The following is a 22,224-nucleotide window of genomic DNA, read 5'->3' on the forward strand; positions in this document are numbered from 1 at the left end:
CTGGTAGGGATAAATGGGTTTTCCATGTTCAGGTCTCAACCTATTGTAACTGAGAGAGTTCCTCCCATGTTGTTTTCAGAAGAGGCCATTGTGTCCCTGAGCTTTAAATTCCTGGTGACAGGGAAATGCTGGGAGAGTAAACCACTTCACCCAGAAATTATAATTAGTGGTGTCCTCCATCAACGAGAACAGGTTGTAGAGTGTGTGATCTTCTCCTTCTCTTTTCTAGGTAGCCAAGTAGTCACCAGGACAGGAGAAGATCAAGACATTTTTAGCTGCCTGGTTTCTGGCTGCCAGGCCCAGCTGCCCTCCTGCAATATGGTTCCTGAGAAGCAGAGCCTTGTGCTGGTCTGTCAGCAATTGCTGCCTCGACTTCTCCAGGGGAGGTTCCCCTCCCCAGTACAAGAGGAGATAGACACTGCTCTTGCTCAGTGTGGCGAGGAGGCCAGCCCAGATCCAGAAGTCCTTGGGGCTGCCACCCGGCTGAAGGACATCTTGAAGCCCCTGAGAACCTGTGACCCCAGATTTGCCTACCGCTACCCAGACTGCAAGTACAATGATAAGTTCTGAGGAGCTGGATCCCAGGCTGATCTAGAGGGGATGACACACTTGGCTGCCAGGTCAAACAAAGCATCTCTATGTCAAACATTAATAGAAATGCATATTCACTTCCCAGGGGCTAAAGAACACTCAAACTAAGGAGGACAGTTGTGAAAAATCATGTGATTGCCCCTCCTGGCAATGTCATGGCAGAACTGAGATGTCATGGCAGAGCCCAGGGATGGGCATCAGCGAACCTTGGTATGGACACTCACTCAATGTGTTTGAGCCTTGGTTTCTTCTCTTCTCCACTAGAGTTTCATAAAGGTGAAAGAAGACAGAGATGTAAGAGATCTGGGACACATGCTCACTACCCCCAGTCCAGGTGGTGACAAAGCATGTTCCAGAAGCACACACAGGTAGGCTGAGAAAGAGCCATGCAGGTCACAAGGCTGGTGTAGAGGGAAGGTAGGGTGAAGGTGAGTCTCTGGACTACTGGGATTTTAGATTCAGACAGAGACCAACTTCCTGTTCCCTGTTCTTCCTGCCATGCTTCTCACACCACTGTGGGGGAGCAGACTGCAGGCCAAGGAGACATACCCACCATTGTCTGCTCCTGAACCACACTTCAGGTACCTGGAACTCCCTACTTCTACATAGGAGGCACCTCATGGTGTGGGGAGAAACTAGATCTAAGAAGAGAAGGGGACAGCCAGAGCCAGTGTGTTAGTTTCATTCCTCTAAGAAGTGGGTGTCGGGACAGGATTCTATGGGTGAGAATTTTCTCAGGGAAAGTGCCTGTGGGAAAGGCAAAAAGGAGGAAGCAAAGAGCTGAGAGCAAAAACAAAGTCAGCCACCAGACAAATCCCATGTCTCCCATGATGGACCTCTCTTATTATCTCTGCTGTACTCAGTCATTGGCAAAAGCAGGCTATGAAAGTGTAACCTCAGTCCAATCACAAAGATGGACCTTCACAGCACAGTAGCTGGGGTACCAAGTAGCTACTACTTTCTAGAACATTTTTAATGTAGCCACAACTGGGAACCAGGGTGGGCTCTTTCCATACCATGTGCTCCAGAGTACAACTCTAAGGAGTCAGAGTTTTCATTCAAACTTGGCTTCACAGGCCATTACAAAATCATTTTTTTTCAAAGTCAGCCATTAGAACACAGTTTAGTTAATAGTCAGTCTGCTTTATACCTTTTAAATCAAACATTTAGCCACATGAGATGTGGACTTCCATGTATGCAACAGTAGTGGGGTTCTTCTAGACCTTCTCCCAGTCTCCTGCCAACCCTCTTTCCCCAGGGACCTTTCAGTCTACCTCCTCTTTTCTACCTCTAAATCAGCACCTTTAAGGTCAGAACACTTGGCTTAACATGACTCACTATGAAAATGGAGAAACTGAGGCCCAGGGATGAAGAATGATTTTCTGGGATAGTTCCAGAACCCATGCTACCAACCCATGCTCCTCTTGTCTTCCCCATCAGCTTCTGACTCTCGCCCTGTGCTATTCAAATCTAGTCCTTTCACTTACATTTAAGTCTTATTTTTTGTCATGTGCTATGTTGCCCTTTGGGTTTGCTTTTGACTGCTCCAGACACAGCCACATGGCAACCATGATAGTAAGGATGACAGGCCAAGCTTGTGGAACAGCGAGCTTCAATTGCCTGAGAATCTGAAACTGCCTTCCAGCTTGTTCTGGAAGGTGAAGTCTGACCACCCTTCCCACCTGCACAGCCACCCTTCTCCCTGCTGATCTGAATGCACTGTGTCCTCCTAGCCTGGACATTATCCTGTCCAGAGTCCAGAGAAGAGTCACAGCCTCTAGACTTTCCAGAATTCCACTGAAGAATAAGGGTAATCACAGAGACCCTCCAACACTCAGCCCATCTCTCTAGTTGCAGGTGTTTTTCCATTGCAAAATTGTTCCATATGATGAGTGACTTTGAGTGAGGTCCCCAGGGAGTACAGAAATGGACCCTTTCATGGGGGATGAAGAAACCTTCCTCTAACCCCTCTATCACAATTCTGCCCACCTGCACAGACCTCCAGACCCTTCCTTCAGACCAGTCTCTTGAGACTCTGAGGAATGTTCCTTCAAAACCATCACATAACCCCTGGAGCTGCTGAGTGTTAGGCAGGAAATACAGACTCAGATCCCCCCTGAATTAGGAGAAAGAGATCTTGGTGGCCTACTTGACTGAGTCCCAGGAGAGAGCAAAGAACCAAACCGCCCAAGCACCCTCAGGGGGCTATTGAGAGATTGTTTTTAGTGCAAATTATAATCAAGTTCTGTATTTGTACAGCTGTGCTCACATCCGCAATACAGGCCAAGAGCTAATGAAGGCAGGACAGATAGATGTTAGGCAGAAGCTATGTATGCTTTGGAATGGCCTAGAAATGATTCTCCAACAAGTGAATTTTTGCAGGTTCAGGAGGTCACAGAGTCCCTTTTTTCATATGCTTTCGGGACAGAGCAGATGTGTCGCTCTTGTCAACAGGCCTAAAAATCACAGGCCCCACTCAGGCATTGCCTTCAGGAGATGTGTCCCACCCACACCCCATACAATCTACAGACCATCTCTGCCACTCCCTTCCTGTGGCAGAAACAAAGCAGAGTTGTCTGGATCCCCTCCCTACTTTAAGGAACAACTGTCTGCCTAGCTGCTGACCCCTTTTGACTCTGCCTCAGCTACCCTGCAGCTTCAGAGTTATACCCTTCCTAGGGCATAGTCATATCCAGTGACTGGGTTTGGTGAGGTGTGAGGTGTGATAGCCCAGCCATATTGGTTCACTGAGTAACAACTCTGACAGGCAATTCTCATTCCAGAACTCCCCACTGAGCTGGTCAGGACTCTACTGGGCCTATATCACAGTCTATCTTCCCTCTGCCCATCCTGCTTCTCCTGTATTCTTTTTACAGATATTTGTCCCTCTTAAACATCTTGCACCCTGTAGTGGGCTGAATGGCGGCCCCAGAAAAATATGTCCATGTTCCTAATCCTGAAAACCTGTGATGGTGACTACATGGAAAAGACATGATTAAGTAAAGGATCTTGAATGGAGGGGATTAGCTAGGATTATCCAGTTAGACCCTAAACACCATCCCATGTGACTTTATAAGAGAAAGGCAAAGAGAATTTTGAGACAGAAGAAGAGGGGCAATGTGAAAATTGAGGCCAAGTCTAGGGCAATGTGACCACAAGCCAAGGAACTCTGGCAGCCACCAGAAGCTAGAAAAGGCAAGGAATAGATTCACCTCCAGAGTCTCCAGAGAGAGTGAGGTCCTGCTGACATCTTGATTTCAGATCAGTGGAACTGACTTCAGATTTCTGGCCTCTAGAATTGTGAGAGAATAAATTTTTTTGAGCTACCCATTTTGCAGTAATTTGTTATAGCACCCACAGGAAACCAACATAAACCCCTAAATCCATCTTAGTATCTGCTCCTAGAGAACCCATCTTATGACACACATCAACTCCAATCTAGTGTAATTGATTCAAAAGCAAGCCAGGAACACTCAATGTCAAGCATAAGGAAATTCTGGAGAAGTATGTGATGCCTTCATACTCAGGGTTGATGGTGACCTTCTCCAACTTACAAAGTTCTGATGTTCACTGAAGACCCTGTGTGGGTGCTATCTTGACCCAAATCTTTCTCTTACATACCAGCCCTGATAGGTCACTTTCTGAAACTTATCTCAACTCCTAGACCACAGTTCTGTGTCCCACTTGGGACTAATCCCAAGAGTATACCAGAAAGATCTGTGTCTTACCCTCCCATCCACCTGGAAACTTCCTGAGCATGGTGGTAATGTGGGGCACTTCATATTCCCCATAGCAACACAAGGCTAGACACAGCAGATGCTGGGAAAATGTTCCTACTGAGGACAATGAATGTGTTCTTCTGCCCTATTTTCTTGGTGGTGTTCATACATCATACTGGCTATATATAGGACAGAGCCCCTTCCCCAGAAACAGTGCCTTCCCCTCAACAGCTAGGAGACAGGTGAGTCAACACTCAAGTGACTTCAGCCAGAACAAAAATATCATCATGTATTCTCAGTCCCCTGGAATTTTACTGGAGGCATTAGTGTATATTTCTGAGTTAGATCAGTCAATACCTTTTAGCCTACAGAACAGTTTACATGATTTGTTGGACCCAGAGGAAAATGAAAATGCAAGGTCTCCTATTCAAAAATAAGAATTGCAAAATGAGACAATAGAGCATGAAGTTAAACTCAGACCCTCTACAACTGTACAGTTTGCAGGATTACACTTGGCATTGAATGCTCTTGGCATTTTCTGGGAGCTCATTTGATTTCTACACCCAAGGGGAGCAGGGGTGGGACTAGGGATGATGTATAAATATGTAACAACTGCCATGGCAAAGACCTATGAGAACAGACTCTACTGGCTGCCACCATCAGGAAGGTTTAACCACAGGCCCAGGGGCAAGTCCTTCTTTCCACAGGAGGAAACTAGTTTCAGTGATTTGCTAAAAGTGACAATTTTTAGGTCTCTTGCTTTCCCAGTCCTCTCCTATAGCATCTGACTTCTGCCTATAAGCAATTTCACAAACCTGAACATTTCCTCTAGAATTAAAATAAATATTTTGTTGGATTTGTGTTCTTTTGGGGAAGATCTAGAGCTCTGCAATCATGAAATTCATATGGAAAAATAAAAGACCCAGAATAGCAAAAGCAATTCTGAGCAGGAAGTGTGAATCAGGTGGTATAGCAATACCAGATTTCAAACTATATTACAGAGCAATAGTAGCAAAAACAGCATGGTACTGGTACCAAAACAGGCAGGTGGACCAATGGTACAGAATAGAGGACACAGAGACTAATCCACAAAGTTACAACTATCTTATATTTGATAAAGGGGCTAAAAGCATGCAATGGAGGAAGGATAGCATCTTCAACAAGTGGTGTTGGGAAAACTGGAAATCCATATGCAACAAAATGAAACTGAATCCCTTTCTCTCGCCATGCACAAAAGTTAACTCAAAATGTATCAAGGACCTTGATATCAAATCAGAGACTCTGCTTATGATAGAAGAAAAAGTTGGCTACGATCTACATATTGTGGGATCAGGCTCCAAATTCCTTAACAGGACACCCATAGCACAAGAGTTAACAGCAAGAATCAACAAATGGGACTTACTTAAACTAAAAAGTTTTTTCTCAGCAAGAGAAACAATAAGAGAGGTAAATAGGGAGCCTACATCCTGGGAACAAATTTTTACTCCTTACACTTGAGATAGAGCCCTAATATCCAGAGTATACAAAGAACTCAAAAAATTAAACAATAAGATAACAAATACCCCAATCAACAAATGGGCCAAGGACCTGAACAGATACTTCTCAGAGGAGGACATACAATCAATCAACAAATACATGAAAAAATGCTCACCATCTCTAGCAGTCAGAGAAATGCAAATCAAAACTACCCTAAGATACCATCTCACTCCAGTAAGATTGGCAGCCACTATGAAGTCAAACAATAACAAGTGCTGGAGAGGATGTGGGGAAAAGGGTACACTTGTACATTGTTGGTGGGACTGCAAATTGGTTCAGCCAATTTGGAAAGCAGTATGGAGATTCCTGGGAAAGCTGGGAATGGAACCACCATTTGACCCAGTTATTGCCCTTCTTGGTCTATTCCCTGAAGACCTTAAGAGAGTGTACTACAGGGATACTGCCACATCGATGTTCACAGCAGCACAATTCACAATAGCTAGACTGTGGAACCAACCCAGATGCCCTTCAATGGATGAATGGATTAAAAATGTGGCAGTTATACACCATGGAGTATTACACAGCACTAAAAAATGACAAAATCATGGAATTTGCAGGGAAATGGATGGCACTAGAGCAGATTATGCTTAGTGAAGCCAGCCAATCCCTAAAAAACAAATACCAAATGTCTTCTTTGATATAATGAGAGCAACTAAGAATAGAGCAGGGAGGAAGAGCAGGAAGAAAAGATTGATATTAAACAGAGACACGAGATGGGAGGGAAAGAGAGAGAAAAGGGGAATTGCATGGAAATGGAAAGAGACCCTCATTGTTATAAAAAACTACATAAAAGAGGTTGTGAGGGGAATTTGAAGGAAAAACAAGGAGAGAAATGAATTACAGTAGATGGGATAGAAAGAGAAGATGGGGCGGGGGAGGGGGATAGTAGAGGATAGGAAAGGTAGCAGAATACAACAGTTACTAGTATGGTCTTATGTAAAAAGGTGAATGTGTAACCAATGTGATTCTGCAATCTGTATTTGGGGTAAAAATGGGAGTTCATAACTCACTTGAAACTAATGTTTGAAATATGATATGTCAAGAGCTTTGTAAGGTTTTGAACAACCAATAAAAAAAAAGATCTAGAGCTCTGGAATCAGACAGACCTGGTATCAACCCATGACTATGCTAGTTACTGTGTAACCTTTGGAAGGTTACTGAACCTTTCTGAGCCTTACTTTCTACATCTATAAAATGAGGAGAAAAATATTTACTCCAGGGACATTGCCCTGTTTAAATAGTGTGATGTCTCTCAAGACTCTATATTTGAAGGCAAATGTAGCTCAAAAGCCAAGGGTCTCCCAGCAGAAGGGTTCCTTATGCAGCCAACACAAACACAGAAGGAAAAGAAAAGGACCCTGAACCCTGCCCCAACCCTTTACTCCAGCCCCCAGAAGCCCCCAGGATGCCTCAGGATGCTCAATAATCAGACTGCATTTTTTCACTTCCCACATCAATCATCAAAGGCAGGTGGGTAGCCATTATACATACCAACCTGGCCCTCCACCAGGCTCAGAAGGGAATTCTCCTCCATCAGATAATATTGGGAGCCTGAAGAAGTCTATCCATGCTTACTGTAGGAAGAGAAATGAGGAACACATCTTGGCCCATTGAAAGCTCTGGCCTCACTGCTGGTTCATGGTGATATGGTTTTTTCCCCACTTTGAGCCTGTCATCACATATATTGGCATGTATGAGCTTGCATGTACACAAGGATACTCACTGATCTGTCTGCAGCTCTTCAGCATATTAAGATTAGTTTTAGGCCATGTGGGAGGGCCAACACCTAGGCAAGAACCCTTGTATTTGCAGACATAATGGCCCTCCAAGAAAGCAGCTCAGAGAAACTAGCCAGCAAAGGTGGCCTAGGCAACCTGTGTATGCCCCCCACCCACTAGAGCTCTTTAGAGAGACAGACAAGGAGACTAGAGCACTCCTGACCTACTTGAGTGACCAGAGAATTGCCTCAAACCTAGACTTTGACCCTAGGGCCAGTGTGGCATCACAGAGGGAGATGTGTCCATCTTTGGATACTGCACCAGCCCCTCTGGCAAAAGTCAGTGCATCCAAGTTATTCATTGCAGCAATGGTGTTCACTGCAGTTGAGTAATGAATAATTAAATAATTTGCAATGGATATGCAAAGTTATTCATTGTAATTAAAAAAATTGGAAAAATCTAAATCTCTGTACATAGGATATAGGTTTGAGTGAACTAGTCCATGTACACTGTGGAGTGTGATGCAGCTGTACAAATGAATGAAGAAGCATTCTATGAACTGATATGGAGTTATTCACAGGATACAGTGCTAAATAGGAAAGAAGCAAAGAACAAAATGGTATTTCCAGGATGTTGCCTTTCATGTAGGAAAGAAAGGGATTAAAAAAAACATTTATTTTCCTGTTCACTTCTGATGTTCTGAATTAGATGCTTTCAGGAAGTGGGGATAATTTTATGATTGCATATCTCAAGAAATCTTAAAGGTAGTTCAGAAGGAATGAGGCATGGCTAAAGCTACAATTCGCAAGACAGAGAACATCCCATATTTTGGAACGTTCGGTCATTTTTGTTTGATGTTCATGTTTTTGTTTGTGTTCAGATATGAGTGCTCTTATTTAATCTTGATCCTTCTTGGTCACAGAGTGGCCTTGTTTGATGCTGGCAATCTCAGAAATTGTTTATAAGAGAACATGAAGGCTGAGCTGTGAGGGCCAGGTCAGCTATGAGCAACACTGAGGGCAAGTCCTAACGTATAATGCCATGCCAGTTTCCAGATATTGTAGGTGCTGTTCTCTTTCTCAGTTGGGCAACTCTGTGGGTAAAATTCAAGTAAGGTCTATAGATTAGCAAATAGCATTTTATCAATGTTAATTCCTTAGTGTCAATAATTGTGTTATGGTTATGTACAGTGCTAACATGAGAGGAAGTTCGATGAAGGGTATAGAGGAAATCTGTATACAATTTTGGAACTTTTTGGTAAGTATAAAATTATTCCAAAATAAAAAGTTTTAAAACAAAGAAAAAACTAAAAAATTAGTTCAGCACTAATTTGCAGGGGTTGGCCTGCATATTGGGAATATATTGTATAAAACAAAATAAGTATCTCAAAACACCAAAATATTGCCTATGTGACAAGACAGTCCCAACTAAAAACACAAGGAAACTAAGTTGGGTTCAAAGGAAGATCCAGGTCTCCCATTTGAGGTGCACTTTAGGGTCCTATTCACTGAGTAGAAGCATCACAGTACCATTTCCATTATTCCCATGTTTTCTCTCCCTTTCTTTTATTTAATTTGCTTAGGTGAATGTGCCCATGCTTGGACCAGGGCTGCCCTTATCTACACAGGAAAGCAGCAGAGACCCAGAGTTTCCTCATACTTACCTGTGATTTCCTCCTTCCTCACACAAACCATGGTGCCTCTTACAGAGGGGGCATGGAGCACCAGTGGAAACCCACCACTCCCCACCTCCCTACCTTGCTATCCCCACCTGCCACCATTGAGCCAAATTAATCTTTCTGCCTCCTGCTCATACCTGAAGCTTCCTAGCGAAAAATCACTCTTTAAGGGAATCGTGCCAAAAGTGAGTTCATATTTCACTTGTCAAAATAGCAAATATTTTAATATTTTATCTTTTTAATGATCCTACCCAAATCAGGAAAAATTTCAGGAAAAGAGACAAGTCATGGAAACTTGGTGAGAATATAATCCTATTGCAAAGCAATTTGGCAAAGTTCATCAAGAGCCTCTGAAAGGATGGCACACTCTACCCAGTAATTCCACTTCTGGGACAGTATCCAAAGGAAGTAATCAAGAATGCAGAGAGATTTATGCACAGACTGGTTGTTAAAAATCATGGATTGAACATTTGTAACCCCCCACTGAACAAGAGTAAGTGGAATTTTTAATAGGCATAAACTACAAGAGAGGGGGAAATGAGAGAGGAGAAAAATAGAAACACAGTTTTGAAAGCTGGAAAGCAAATAACTTAGGACCAGAAGAACTGAATCCTAAACTGGCAGCAGAGAATGCTGAGAACCAACCCAATTTATACCATAAACTCCCTCAAAAGGTTGAGGAATTGGAGGCCTTAGATTGTTCAGGAAGTGAGGCGGGACAAGGTGGCTAAAACATGGATAAGGTTTGAAGGACTATTTTCAGAAGCAGTCGGATCTCTGGTCTCCCCCACTCTGTACAGCCAAATAATGGCCCTCCAAGACCGACAAATATCAGAGGCCCCTTCCCTGAAAAATCCATTAAAGGTTCTTTAGGGGCAGCATGCAGAGACTAGGGTGGTAGGTCATACTGAAAACCAAAGGATCAAGGTCACCGTGGTTGTGAGCTCCCCACCCTTTGCTGCACTGGCAGTCTGGCCTTCACCTCCAGGCAGAAGAATGATGAGGGAACCCCCATGGGAAAAGACCAAAAGACTTGACATCAGAAGCTCCTCAGCCACCCCAACCCAGCCATGTTCAGAGTGAAGGTCACATTGGGCCAACCCCACTGGCTCTCCAGAGCACTCATCCATCTGTTTGAGTTCCCTACTCATTTTATTTTCATTTTTCCCCATTACATTATTTTGAAATTATTTCAGGCCTTCAGAAAAGCTGAAAGAAAAGTACAAATAATTTCCATATGCCCTGCATCTGTATTCCCACTTGTTTGCCTTTTTTCTCACATTTGCTATATCATTTTCTCCTCCCTCCTTCTATTGCTCCAATGCCTCTTGTTCTCCCCACTTCTCCATCCCCCTTTTTTTCTGAGCCATTTTAGAAAAGTTACAGATGTGCCTCTAAATACTTGAATTTATATCCTAAAAACAAATAAAGGCTTACATAACCACAGTATGATGCTCAAAATCAGGAGACTAATATTGATACAGCACTATTGTCTAACTATAGCCCTTATTCAAATTTTGTCAATTTCTCCAAAAATATCCTTCAAAGAAACTTTTTTTTACCCATCTCAGGACCCAATCCAAGACTACATATTGCATTGAGCTGTTGTATCTCTCTGGTCTTTTTCAATTTGGAATAGTTTCTCAGTCCTTGCATGTATATGTGTATGTGCGTGTATTTTATCACTTTGATGTCTTCAAAGTGGAACAGCCAGTTATTCTGTAGAATGTTCTTCAATCTGGGTTTGTCTGATGTTTCCTTATGATGTGATTTAGGCTTTTCACTTTAGGTGATGCTGTACCTTCTTCACTATAGACTATCTGAAGACATATGAGGTCAGTTTGTTCCCTTACTAGTGATATTCATTTGGTTAAGATAGGGTCTATTAGTAAACCTCCAATTTAAAAGTTAAGACAAAATTGAAGAGGAAATACTTTTAGACAACGTAAATATTCTCTATTCATCAAGCTTCTACCTACTCAATTTAACTTCAATTGATGGTTCTTGCCTGAATCAACTTTTACTCTGATGGTTGCTAAATGATGATTTTCTAATTCTGTTGTTCATTCTACATTTATTAGTTGCCAGCCTATTATAAAAAAGAACTTTTTCTTTCCCCCAATTACTGTTTTATTAATATGTTTGTGTAAGTATGAGTTAGTCTTATCTTATTCAATGGGTTATAATTTAATATTTATTTTGATGCTTTGAATTTTCCCATGTTTGGCCAGTGGGAAAACTCCCAGGAAGTAGAGCAAAAAGTCAGATTAAAAACTATGAAATAAAAAGTGAATTACAAAATTAGTCCAGCAGGTCCAATATCCAAAAATAAGAGTTCCAAAGAGTACATACACACAGGTTGACAGACACACAGAGACCCAGATAAGGTACATAAATGCAGGCACCATATAGTAACATAGGAGCACACACAAAGACATATGCAGTTCAAAGACACATAGCCAGACAGAGACACAAACATGCAAATAAACATATGCTTGCACACAGGAGGCAATCATCAACACAAAGATTAACATTCCAAGAATTAAAGTCCATCCGTGTTTCAATTAGGACTTTTGCAGTACTCGTTGCAAATAGATGAAAGTTCAGAATCCTAGGGATAAAGGGGAGAAGCTCACAATTTTTCAGAGGTGGTGATGACTTCCAAATTCTGAAGGGAAATTACTTCCAACCTTGAATTCATTATCCAAATAATCAGTCAGTTTTGTTTCTATTCAAACTAAGCAAAATAACTTCAGATATTCAAGTTCTCAAATGTTTTTCCAAGCACCCTGTGGTAGAAAGTTCTTGGAGGATATCTTCTTCTTAAGGGAACAACAGAAAGGGGAAAGAAATCCCAAGATGCTGGTAGAAGTGGTTCCAAGTGGCACCAATAGACTCACCCAGTCTACAGGAGGACAAGTCAGAAGGTTTCAGAAGCTATTCCTTCAGAATATGAAACACAAACCTGATGTGTCTGAATGTTTTGGGAGAAGATTTAGAAAACTGGTGAATAATTTGGATTTGAATTAAATATAAATACATAGAAAACCAAGCAAAGGCATTAACACAATTCACTTCAGAGAAAACAAAAAGTTATGCAGAGGAAGGAAAGTGGGCATTGGAGAGCTGCTCCCTCCCCCCGCGCCTGCAAGGTAGGCAGAACTGTGACCACTGACAGAACAGGCCCAGAGGCCCGCGGAGGGGCAGAGCCGCCAACCGAGCCTGCAAGGTAAGTGGACCTGCGACCCACCAGCAAAACAGGCCCGGCGGCCTGCTGAGGGGCAGAGCCGCCCCCTACCCCCGCGCCTGCAAGGTAGGCGGAACTGTGACCACCAACAGAACAGGCCCAGTAGCCTGCGGAGGGGCAGAGCTGCCAACCACGCCTGCAAGGTAGGCAGACCTGTGACCCACCAACAGAATAGGCCCAGCAACCTGCGGAGGGGCAGAGCTGCCCCACGCGCCTGCAAGGTAGGCGGACCTGCGACCCACCAGCAGAACAGGCCCAGAGGCCTGGTGAGGGACAGAGCCGCCCCCTCCCCCAGAGCCTACAAGGTAGGTGGAACTGTGACCACTGACAGAACAGGCCCAGCGGGCCTCTGAGGGGCAGAGCCGCCCCACGCGCCTGCAAGGTAGGCGGACCTGCGACCCACCAGCAGAACAGGCCCAGCAGCCTGTGGAAGGGCAGAGCCGCCCCTGCACCTGCAAGGTAGGCCGACCTGCAACCCACCGGCAGGTCAGGCCCAGCAACCCGCAGAGGGGCAGAGCCGCCCCACGCGCCTGCAAGGTAGGCAGACCTGCAACCCACCAGCAGAACAGGCCCAGAGGCCTGCTGAGGGGCAGAGCCGCCCCCTCCCCCCAGCGCCTGCAAGGTAGGTGGAACTGTGACCACCAACAGAACAGGCCCAGTGGCCCACAGAGGGGCAGAGCTGCCAACCACGTCTGCAAGGTAGGCGGACCTGCAACCTACCTGCAGAACAGGCCCAGTGGCCTGCTGAGGGGCAGAGCCGCCGCCTCCCCCTGCGCCTGCAAGGTAGGCAGAACTGTGACCACCGACAGAACAGGCCCAGTGGCCCACGGAGGGGCAGAGCTGCCAACCACGCCTGCAAGGTAGGCAGACCTGCGACCCACTGGCAGAATAGGCCCAGCAACCCGCGGAGGGGCAGAGCCGCCCCACACGCCTGCAAGGTAGGCGGACCTGTGACCCACCGGCAGAACAGGCCTAGCAACCCGCGGAGTGGCAGAGCTGCCCCACGCGCCTGCAAGGTAGGTGGACCTGTGACCCATCAGCAGAACAGGCCCAGCGGCCTGCGGAGGGGCAGAGCTGCCCCCCCCCCCGGCGCCTGCAAGGTAGGCGGAACTGCAACCACCAACAGAACAGGCCAGACCTGCAACCGACAGACAGAACAGGCCCAGCGACCCGCGTAGGGGCAGAGCCGCCACCGGCGCCTGCAAGGTAGGCGGACCTGCGACCCACCAGCAGAACAGGCCCAGCGGCCTTCAGAGGGGCAGAGCAGCTGCCTGCGCCTGCAAAGTAGGCAGACCTGCTACCGACCAGCAGAACAGGCCCAGTGGCCTGCCGGTGTGGTAGGCACATTGCCCCAATTGGAGGAGGAGCAGAGCCGCCGCCCGCACCTGCGTGGGAGACTTTGCAACTATACAAGAGCAATACAAATATATAGGGGGAAAATTCAATAACACAACAGTTTCACCAAGCAGAAAGAAACGCGAACAGTATGAAGAGACAAGGAAAGAAAGGACCACAAGCAATGCAGGTCAACTCAACGTTAGAAGAGGTAATATCTGCAGCAGATGGAATGTCAGATAAAGAATTCAGGATATTCATGCTTCAGATGATCTGGAGTCTCAAGGAAGACATTAGACAGCAAAATCAGACAATGAAAGATCACTTCCACAATGAATTACATAAACAAATCCAGGAAGCAAAAGATCAACTATACAGGGAGATGGAGGTTATAAAAAAACAAACAAACAGAAATCCTTGAAATGCAGGAAGCAATAAACCAACTTAAAAACTCAATTGAGAATACTACCAGCAGAGTAGAACACTTAGAAGATAGAACATCAGACAATGAAGACAAAGTATTTCAACTTGAAAAGAACATAGACAGCTCAGCAAGACTGTTAAGAAACCATGAGCAGAACATCCAAGAAATATGGGATAACATAAAGAGACCAAACTTAAGAGTCATTGGGATACAGGAAGGTATAGAGGTCCAAACCAAAGGAATGGGCAAACTATTCAATGAAATAATACGAGAAAACTTCCCAGACTTGAAGAATGAGACAGAACCCCAAATCCTAGAAGCCTACAGGATGCTGAATGTGCAAAATCATAAGAGATCCACACCTAGACACATTATAATCAAGATGCCCAACATACAGAATAAGAAGAGAATTTTTAAAAGCTACAAGAGGAAGGAAGCAGATTACATTTAGGGGTAAACCAATCAGGATAACAGCTGATCTCTCAACACAGACTCTGAAAGCTAGAAGATCCTGGAATAACATATTTCAAACACTAACAGAAAATGGGTTCCAACCAAGAATTGTGTATCCAGCAAAATTAAGCTTCAGGATGGAAGATGAAATTAAAACCTTCCACGATAAACAAAAGTTAAAAGAATTTGCAGCTAGAAAACCATCTCTCCAAAAAGTCCTTGGCAAAACATTACAGGAAGAGGAAACGGAAAATCACAATGAAAACCAACAGTGGGAGGTAGGACAGTAAAGGGGGGAAAAATAATCAAAAAGGAAAACAAACCATGTTTAGTAACATAAATAAACAAATATGGCTGGAAGAACAAACCATATATCAATAATAACCCTAAATGTTAATGGCTTAAACTCACCAATTAAGAGACACAGGCTAGTAGAATGGATCACAAAACATGACCCAACAATATGCTGCCTACAGGAGATGCATTTGATAGGAAAAGACATACATAGACTGAAGGTGAAAGGTTGGGAAAAATCATATCACTCATATGGACTGCGGAAACAAGCAGGAGTGTCCATACTCATATCAAATAAAATAGATTTCAAGCCAAAGTTAATCAAAAGGGATAAAGAGGGACACTACATACTGCTCAAGGGAACCATACACCAACAAGACATAACAATCATAAATATATATGCCCCAAACAATGGTGCAGCTATGTTCATCAAACAAACTCTTCTCAAGTTCAAGAGTCTAATAGACCACCATACAATAATCATGGGAGACTTCAACACACCTCTCTCACCACTGGACAGATCTTCCAAACAAAAGTTGAATAAGGAAACTATAGAACTCAACAACACAATTAATAACCTAGACTTAATTGACATATATAGAATATACCACCCAACATCGAGCAGTTACACTTTTTTCTCAGCAGCACATGGATCCTTCTCAAAAATAGATCATATATTATGTCACAGGGCAATTCTTAGACAATATAAAGGAGTAGAGATAATACCATGCATCTTATCTGATCATAATGCAATGAAACTGAAAATCAACGATAAAAGAAGGAAGGAAAAATCATGCATCACTTGGAGAATGAACAATAGGTTACTGAATGATCAATGGGTTATAGAAGACATCAAGGAGGAAATTTAAAAATTCTTAGAGATAAATGAAAACATAGACACAACATATAGGAATCTATGGGACACATTGAAAGCAGTTCTAAGAGGAAAATTCATTGCTTGGAGTTCATTCCTTAAAAAAAGAAAAAACCAACAAATAAATGATCTCATACTTCATCTCAAAATCCTAGAAAAAGAAGAGCAAAACAATAGCAAAAGAAGTAGAAGGCAAGAAATAATTAAAATCAGAGCTGAAATTAATGAAATCGAAACAAAAGAAACAATTGAAAAACTTGAAAAAACTAAAAATTGGTTCTTTGAAAAAATAAATAAGATCCACAGACCCTTAGCCATGCTAACGAAGAGGAGAGAGAACTCAAATTACTAGCATACAGGATGAAAAAGGCAATATCACAACAGACACTTCAGAAATACAGAAGATAATCAGAAATTATTTTGAATCCTTATACTCCAATAAAATAGAAGATAGTGAAGGCATCAATAAATTTCTTAAGTCATACAATCTGCCCAGATTGAGTCAGGAGGATATAGACAACCTAAACAGACCAATATCAATGGAGAAAATAGAAGAAACCATCAAAAGACTACCAACTAAGAAAAGCCCAGGACTGGATGGGTATACAGCAGAGTTTTACAAGACCTTTAAAGAGGAACTAATACCAATACTTTTCAAACTATTTCAGGAAATAGAAAAAGAGGGAGAACTTCCAAATTCATTCTATGAGGCCAACATCACCCTGATTCTGAAACCAGACAAAGACACTTCAAAGAAAGAAAACTACAGACCAATATCTCTAATGAACCTTGATGCAAAAATCCTCAATAAAATTCTGGTGAATCAGATACAAAAACATATCAAAAAAAATTGTGCACCATGATCAAGTAGGATTCATCCCTGGGATGCAAGGCTGGTTCAATATACGGAAATCAATAAATGTTGTTCACCACATCAATAGACTTAAAAATAAGAACCATATGATCATCTCGATAGATGTAGAAAAAGCATTCGACAAAGTACAGCATACCTTTATGTTCAAAACTCTAGAAAAACTAGGGATAACAGGAACATACCTCAATATTGTAAAAGCAATCTATGCTAAGCCTCAGGCTAGCATCATTCTGAATGGAGAAAAATTGAAGGCATTCCCTCTAAAATCTGGAACAAGACAGGGATGCCCTCTCTCACCACTTCTGTTCAACATAGTTCTCGAAACACTGGCCAGAGCAATTAGACAGACGAAAGAAATCAAAAGCATAAAAATAGGAAAAGAAGAACTTAAATTATCACTATTTGCAGGAGACATGATTCTATATCTAGCAGACCCAACAGAGTCTACAAAGAAACTATTAGAGCTAATAAATGAATTCTGCAAAGTGGCAGGATATAAAATCAACACGCATAAATCAAAGGCATTCCTGTATATCAGTGACAAATCCTCTGAAATGGAAATGAGGACAACCACTCCATTCACAATATCCTCAAAAAAAATAAAATACTTGGGAATCAACCTAACAAAAGAGGTGAAAGACTTATACAATGAAAACTACAGAACCCTAAAGAGAGAAGTAGAAGATCTTAGAAGATGGAAAAATATACCCTGTTCATGGATAGGCAGAACCTACATCATCAAAATGGCGATATTACCAAAAGTTCTCTATAGGTTTAATGCAATGCCAATCAAAATTCCAACGGCATTTCTTGTAGAAATAGATAAAGCAATTATGAAATTCATATGGAAAAATAAAAGACCCAGAATAGCAAAAACAACTCTAAGCAGGAAGTGTGAATCAGGCGGTATAGCGATACCAGACCTCAAACTATACTACAGAGCAATAGTAACAAAAACAGCATGGTACTGGTACCAAAACAGGTGGGTGGACCAATGGTACAGAATAAAGGACACAGAAACCAATCCAAAAAACTACAACTATCTTATATTTGATAAAGGGGCTAAAAGCATGAAATGGAGGAAGGATAGCATCTTCAACAAATGGTGCTGGGAAAACTGGAAATCCATATGCAACAAAATGAAACTGAATCCCTTTCTCTCGCCATACACAAAAGTTAACACAAAATGGATCAAGGAGCTTGATATCAAATCAGAGACTCTGCATCTGATAGAAGAAAAAATTGGCTACGATCTACATACTGTGGGGTTGGGCTCCAAATTCCTCAATAGGACACCCATAGTACAAGAGTTAATAACTAGAATCAACAAATGGGACTTACTCAAACTAAAAAGTTTATTCTCAGCAAAAGAAACAATAAGAGAGGTAAATAGGGAGCCTACATCCTGGGAACAAATCTTTACTCCTCACACTTCAGACAGAGCCCTAATATCTAGAGTATATAAAGAACTCAAAAAATTAAACAATAAGAAAACAAATAACCCAATCAACAAATGGTCCAAGGACCTGAACAGACACTTCTCAGAGGAGGACATACAATCAATCAACAAGTACATGAAAAAATGGTCACCATCTCTAGCAGTCAGAGAAATGCAAATCAAAACCACCCTAGGATACCATCTCACTCCAGTAAGATTGGCAGCTACTATGAAGTCAAACAACAACAAGTCCTGGCAAGGATGTGGGGAAAAGGGTACACTTGTACATTGTTGGTGGGACTGCAAATTGGTGCGGCTAATTTGGAAAGCAGTATGGAGATTTCTTGGAAAGCTGGGAATGGAACCACCATTTGACCCAGTTATTGCCCTTCTTGGTCTATTCCCTAAAGACCTAAAAAAAGCATGCTACAGGGACAATGCTACATCGATGTTCATAGCAGCACAATTCACAATAGCAAGACTGTGGAACCAACCTAGATGCCCTTCAATAGACGAATGGATAAAAAAAAATGTGGCATTTATACACTATGGAGTATTACTTTGCATTAAAAAATGACAAAATCATAGAATTTGCAGGGAAATGGATGGCATTAGAACAGATTGTGCTAAGTGAAGCTAGCCAATCCCTAAAAAACAAATGCCAAATGTTTTTGTTTTTGATATAAGGAGAGTAACTAAGAACAGAGTTGGGAGGAAGAGCATGAGAAGAAGATTAACATTAAACAGGGGTGAGAGGTGGGAGGGAAAAGGAAAGAGAAGGGAAATTGCATGGAAATGGAAGGAGACCCTCATGGTTATACAAAATTACATACAAGAGGAAGTGAGGGGAAAGGGGGGGGGAAACAAGGGGGAGAAATGAATTACAGTAGATGGGGTAGAGAGAGAAGATGGGAGGGGAGTTGATGGGGGATAGTAGAGGATAGGAAAGGCAGCAGAATACAACAGACACTAGTAGAGCAATATGTAAAACAGTGGATGTGTAACTGATGTGAAGCTGCAATCTGTATACGGGGTAAAAATGGAAGTTCGTAACCCACTTGAATCAAAGTGTGAAAAATAATTTGTCAAGAACTATGTAATATTTTGAACAACCAACAATAAAAATTAAAAAAAAAAGAAAAGAAAAGTGGGCATTGTATACCTCATGACTCTGAATGGCATTTACAAAGCCATAGTAATTGAAACACAAAATATTGATTTAACCAAAATAACTATATATCTTTATTGGGAGTATAAGAGTATACATGGGAAGAGTGGGCTGGGGAGAAGAATAGCAAAATGAATCATCATTTTGGTGAAGATTCAATACATAATGCCTAAACAAAGAAAATCAACAAGTTTCCATTTAAACGTGTTGTTTAAAGAAGTGGCAGTAAGTAGGCAAAAGAATTAGTTAAATGATGTCATTGCCTGTGTAGAAAAGCAAATGGAGGGAAAGAGAGGGAGGAGGCTGATTCTTATAACAAACCCTGAAGAGATATATGACTTTCCAGATTATATGTACATATACATATATGTATATACATTATAGTTACATATATGTATACACATATACAATTACATATATAGTTACATATATGTATATTCATATACAATTACACATATATTTGAATATATGTATATACATATATTCACATATATGCATATACATATATTTGCAAACAAGCATATACATATATTTGCATATATGCATATTCATGTATATTTACATATATGTATATACATATATTCTTTAATTTTGTTTTTAAAAATGCAATGCTAAAAATTTAACTGAAAGAAACATAAGGTTTATTCATTGAAATGATAATCACAACATTCTTCTAAATAGCAGAGAATTGTTTAAATACACAAGAGAAATGGCTAAGTAATTTGGTTCATACCCACATGATTATATATGCAACTAAAATCAAAATTCTGTTTAGAAGTTATAAGGCAATAAGAAAACATGATCCAATGCTAAGGAAAACTAACAGGTCACAAAAGATTCTATATTTGTTGAACTTTGTTTTGTTTCTTGTGTTTGGCTATTTTTCTTTTTTAATAAAGTTTTGCATAGAAATAAGACTGTAAATAATAAAATATTAACTGTCAGATTAAGATCATGCAGTTTCAGATTGTTTTCCCCCATTGAGGTATTCTTTGTATGTATGTTTTACATTCCTAGAAAAAGAATCGCAGGATTCTGCCCCCCCCACCCCCCCATATGTTTTCATCTTGCTTCTTCATGGTCCATGATGCCAGCTGAGATTGTCAATACAATGAAACCAAACTGACGTTGTGATGGGAGCAGAGTATTCTGCCATTTTCCTAGGTCTTTGAGCTGCACATCCAATCTGGGGTTGATCACTCCACACTTTTTTTAACCTGCCTGTGAGGTTCACAACTATTTATCCAGCTCTGTGATCATCAATGATTTAAAATTTGCCAATGTAACTATGATTCATCATCAGAGAAAGTGGTCAATAATTTTGGAGCATGGTCTAATAAGGACCTGGTGTTTGCCTATTTTCAGCATTGTTGATGCTCTTGAGAACATCAGCCAGGATATTCACGTGCACCATTCTGGTGACACTGAAAGATGTCAGAAAGAGCAGTTTCAGATTCTTTAAAAATATTTTTACCTTTCTAAAGTAGGCCCTAATCTCCATCATGTGGGATTAGGTGCCAATTTCCTTAATAAGACTCCTTTGGTACAAGAATTAAAATCAAGAATCAATAAATGGGATGGACCCAAACTAAAAAGTTTCTTCTCAGCAAAAGGAACAATCAGTGAGGTGAACAGAGAGCCTACATCCTGGGAGCAAATCTTTACCCCTCACACATCTAGGGTATATAAAGAACTTAAAAAGTTAAATACTAAAAAAACAAATAACCCAATCAATAAATGGGCCAAGGACCTGAACAGATACTTCTCAGAAGATGATATACAATCAATCAACAAATACATGAAAAAATGTTCATCGTCACTAGCAATCAGAGCAATGCAACTCAAAATCACTCTAAGATTTCATGTCACTCCAGTCAGAATGGCAACTATTATGAAGACAAACAACAATAAGTGTAGGCAAGGATGTGGGTGAAAAGGTACACTGATATATTGCTGGTGGGACTGCAAATTGGTACAGCCAATATGGAAAGCAGTATGGAGATTTCTTGGAAAATTGGGAATGGAACCACCATTTGACCCAGCTATTCCTCTCCTTGGTCTATACCCAAAGGACTTAAAAACAGCATACTACAGGGACACAGCCACATCAGTGTTTATAGCAGCACAATTCACAATAGGTAAACTGTGGAACCAACTTAGATGCCCTTCAATAGTTGAATGGATACAGAAACTGTGGCATATATACATAATGGAATATTATATAAAAGAGAATAAAATTATGGCATTTGCAGGTAAATGGATAGAGTTGGAGAAGATAATGCAAAGTGAAATTAGCCAATCCCCCAAAACCAAATGCTGAATGTTTTCTTTGATATAAAGAGGCTGATTCATAGTGGGATGGGGAGAAGGAGCAAGGGAGGAATAGCCGAACTCTAGATAGGGCAGAGGGGTTGGAGGGGAAGGGAGGGGGCATGGGGTTATTAATGATGGTGGAATGAGATGGACATTATTATCCAAAGTACATGTATGAAGACACAAATTGGTGTGAATATACTATGTATACAACCAGAGATATGAAAAATTGTGTTCTATATGTATAATAAGAATTGTAATGCATTCTGCTGTCATATATAAATTAAAATTTTTTTTAAAGTTTTTACTTTTCTATATTTAATAAGTATTCTTTTGGAACTTTAAAAATATTTTTGAGCCCAGTGAGGTGATGAATGCCTGTAATCCCAGTGACTCAGGAGGCTGAGGCAGGAGGATCACAAGTTCAAGGCCAACCTCAGCAACTTTTCAAAATTAAAAATAAAAAGACTAATTATGTAGCTCAGTGGTAAAGCACCTCTGGGTTCAAATCCCCAGTACCAATAAATAATAAAAATAAAAATATTTTTATAATATTGTGTTC

General features: G+C 41.4%; 1 protein-coding gene and 1 pseudogene across 1 annotated transcript in view; one reads left to right on the top strand and one right to left on the bottom strand.

Moving 5' to 3' along the window:
• The window catches only part of Dipk2b (divergent protein kinase domain 2B), a 40,850-nt gene extending 36,121 nt beyond the window's left edge, over positions 1-4,729 (top strand). The window contains exon 5 of the mRNA XM_026381749.2: positions 230-4,729. Coding sequence (XP_026237534.1) covers positions 230-570 — 341 coding nt within the window. The 3' untranslated portion in view covers positions 571-4,729. The remainder of the gene's footprint in view (positions 1-229) is intronic.
• Positions 4,730-20,354: 15,625 nt separating this feature from the next.
• LOC144250703 (small ribosomal subunit protein uS8 pseudogene) lies at positions 20,355-20,763 on the bottom strand (annotated as a pseudogene).
• Between the last annotated feature and the right edge of the window lie 1,461 nt (positions 20,764-22,224).

The sequence above is a fragment of the Urocitellus parryii genome, chromosome X (genome assembly GCF_045843805.1).
Source record: "Urocitellus parryii isolate mUroPar1 chromosome X, mUroPar1.hap1, whole genome shotgun sequence".
Lineage (NCBI taxonomy): Eukaryota > Metazoa > Chordata > Mammalia > Rodentia > Sciuridae > Urocitellus > Urocitellus parryii.